Here is a 2,500-nt window from a genome sequence, read left to right on the forward strand (position 1 = left end):
ACCTTTAAACTGTATATTATTATATAAATTAATGCATAGCAATTTACTGACTATTTTGAGGGAGCCGGTAGGTCTAACTGCTAAGTCATCAGCAGCCACAGCTCGGCCCCCTCCTGGACCTAGATTGGGTGAAGAGGAGGTTGGGTGCTGATCATATGGCAATGTCCTGCTATGAATTTTCACTGCCACTTGCCTCTGCCATTCATGAGCGGCCTTTAAACTTTTAAACTGTATCCTAATATAGGAATTAATCCATAGCAATATAAGGACTATTATCCCCTGTACTAAGGAGAGTTAAATGGCAGGACAGGATTAGAAATGAAACTATAAGAGAGATTACTCAAGTGCCATATGTGGATGAGTTCATGGTGAGGGGTAGATGGAGATGGTTTGGGCATGCTCTTCGCACTCCCCAAGAGAGATTAGTTCACCAAACTTTCAACTGGGCTCCACATAGCACTAGAAGAGTTGGAAGACCCAGGCCTACATGGCTGAGGACTATAAAGCGCGAAGTAGGATATGATGAATAGAGAAGTATTGAATTAAAAGCTCAAGATAGAGACGACTGGCGAAATCTAACCGAGGCATTTTGCGTCAATAGGCGTGGGAGGAGATGCAGATGATGATAATGAAATAAGTAATAATTAATAAATTATAAATAAAGAAAATAACAAAGGACAACAAATTAGATAAACAAAAACTAAAATAAAAAACAACGGATATACTATGATGCGAGACTCGTAATAACAACACACACACACACACACACACAGCCTTGGAACATAAGCTACTTACAACTCAAAGAGCAATGGAAAGAATAATGATGGGAATAACACTAAGACGCAGAAAATGAACAATATGGATACGAGAGCAAACCAAAGTAAAGGATATTATAACATGTAAGAAAAAGAAATGGACATGGGCAGGGCATATAATGAGAATGACAGATAATAGATTGGACATTAAGAATAACAGAATGGGTCCCTGGCGATTGTAAAAGAAGCAAGGGAAGGAATAGAAGACGAAGGATTCAAGTGCTAAGAAAATTTTCTGGTAAAGACTGTCATAGAGAGACTATTAACAAAGGCGAGTGGAAGTACATGTCTGAGTCCTTTATCCTGCAGTATACTAGTCACGGCTGATGATTATATATATATATATATATATATATATATATATATATATATATATATATATATATATATATATATATATATATATATACTGTATATATATGTATATATATATACTGTATATATATGTATATATATATATATATATATATATATATATATATATATATATATATATATATATTCAACATGCTCCAGGTTCTAATTAGATTACAGTGTCATACTGTAAAAATATTGATTTAAATGACTTATACAGATGAAGGAATTTAACAAACACAAATTTTCCGTCTCAACTATCTAAGATATGAATAAGTTACGCAAAGACAAGCAATATCGATATTCAAAACATGGCTTAATACCAGAATAAAACTAGAGGGGCACTCAGTAGAGCGCAGACCTCCGCCGCGGCAGCTTATTTTTCTACCTTTTGCTCGACCATCACCTTGATTTTTCACCTTAACATGTATTAGTTGGCGTGGATTTTTATAGACTCAAATATGAACCAAGTTTGAAGTCTGTGACATTCTGATTACGTGAATTTGACATTTTGCTTGACCGTGACCTTGACTTTCACCTTGACCTTCTAAAATTTAATAATTTCCAGCTTTTTGCATAACACCTAATCCCTGCAAGCAGAAAAGCAGGCTACTACAAGCCCAAGGGCTATTACACTGTAGTTTCATTACTTGAATAATACTTTAAACGGTTCTAGTAACCTATTAATATTTCTCTCCATTATAGGACCTTTCGCTTAAAACGTAAATATCTACTTACACATAAAAATAACTACATACTAACATTATCTTTCACATTCGATGACAATGCCTATACCAAAAGCTTTTCACGTTCTATAATGTTGACTTGAAATGATAAATTATCCATAAGCAATCGTATAATATTCAAAAGAACCCACCATCATGCCTGAACACAAATACATAAATAATGTACTTACCACTGACAGCATCAGCCAAAGTCCTTCGCTATTACGTCCACTGATAAGTGTTCTTTGATTTTCGAGTCGGTTTAAGATCACATATTTCACTAATGATTATACAGAAGATATAATTCTTTACGCGGTGAACAAGTCAAAAAGTTACTGTTGAAGACCCATTCAGGGAATTTGGGAAGATGTATAACAAGTGTTGTTGTTATCGTGTCAAATTCCACCAACTGTTGTGAGACGTAATGTTTCTCATTAAATTCATTATCTAGAATGCATATTAGCCTATTATTTTGTATTCAAAATTGAAAATTAATAGTTTATATAATAAATATTCTATTCATCTCATCTAAATATGATCATTATATGAGCTAAGTAAAATCACTTTAATTTATTTAGGAATCACTACCTATTTCTACTATCAATG

The 2,500-nt window shown here is 33.6% G+C and overlaps 1 protein-coding gene across 1 annotated transcript in view; it reads right to left on the minus strand.

Moving 5' to 3' along the window:
- LOC137637358 (uncharacterized) overlaps window positions 1-2,246 on the minus strand; it is a 205,885-nt gene extending 203,639 nt beyond the window's left edge. Inside the window, exon 1 of the mRNA XM_068369587.1 lies at window positions 2,086-2,246. Within this exon, the coding sequence (XP_068225688.1) occupies window positions 2,086-2,097 (12 nt within the window). The 5' untranslated portion in view covers window positions 2,098-2,246. The remainder of the gene's footprint in view (window positions 1-2,085) is intronic.
- Window positions 2,247-2,500: the final 254 nt, after the last annotated feature.

The sequence above is a fragment of the Palaemon carinicauda genome, chromosome 3 (genome assembly GCF_036898095.1).
Source record: "Palaemon carinicauda isolate YSFRI2023 chromosome 3, ASM3689809v2, whole genome shotgun sequence".
NCBI classification, from domain to species: domain Eukaryota; kingdom Metazoa; phylum Arthropoda; class Malacostraca; order Decapoda; family Palaemonidae; genus Palaemon; species Palaemon carinicauda.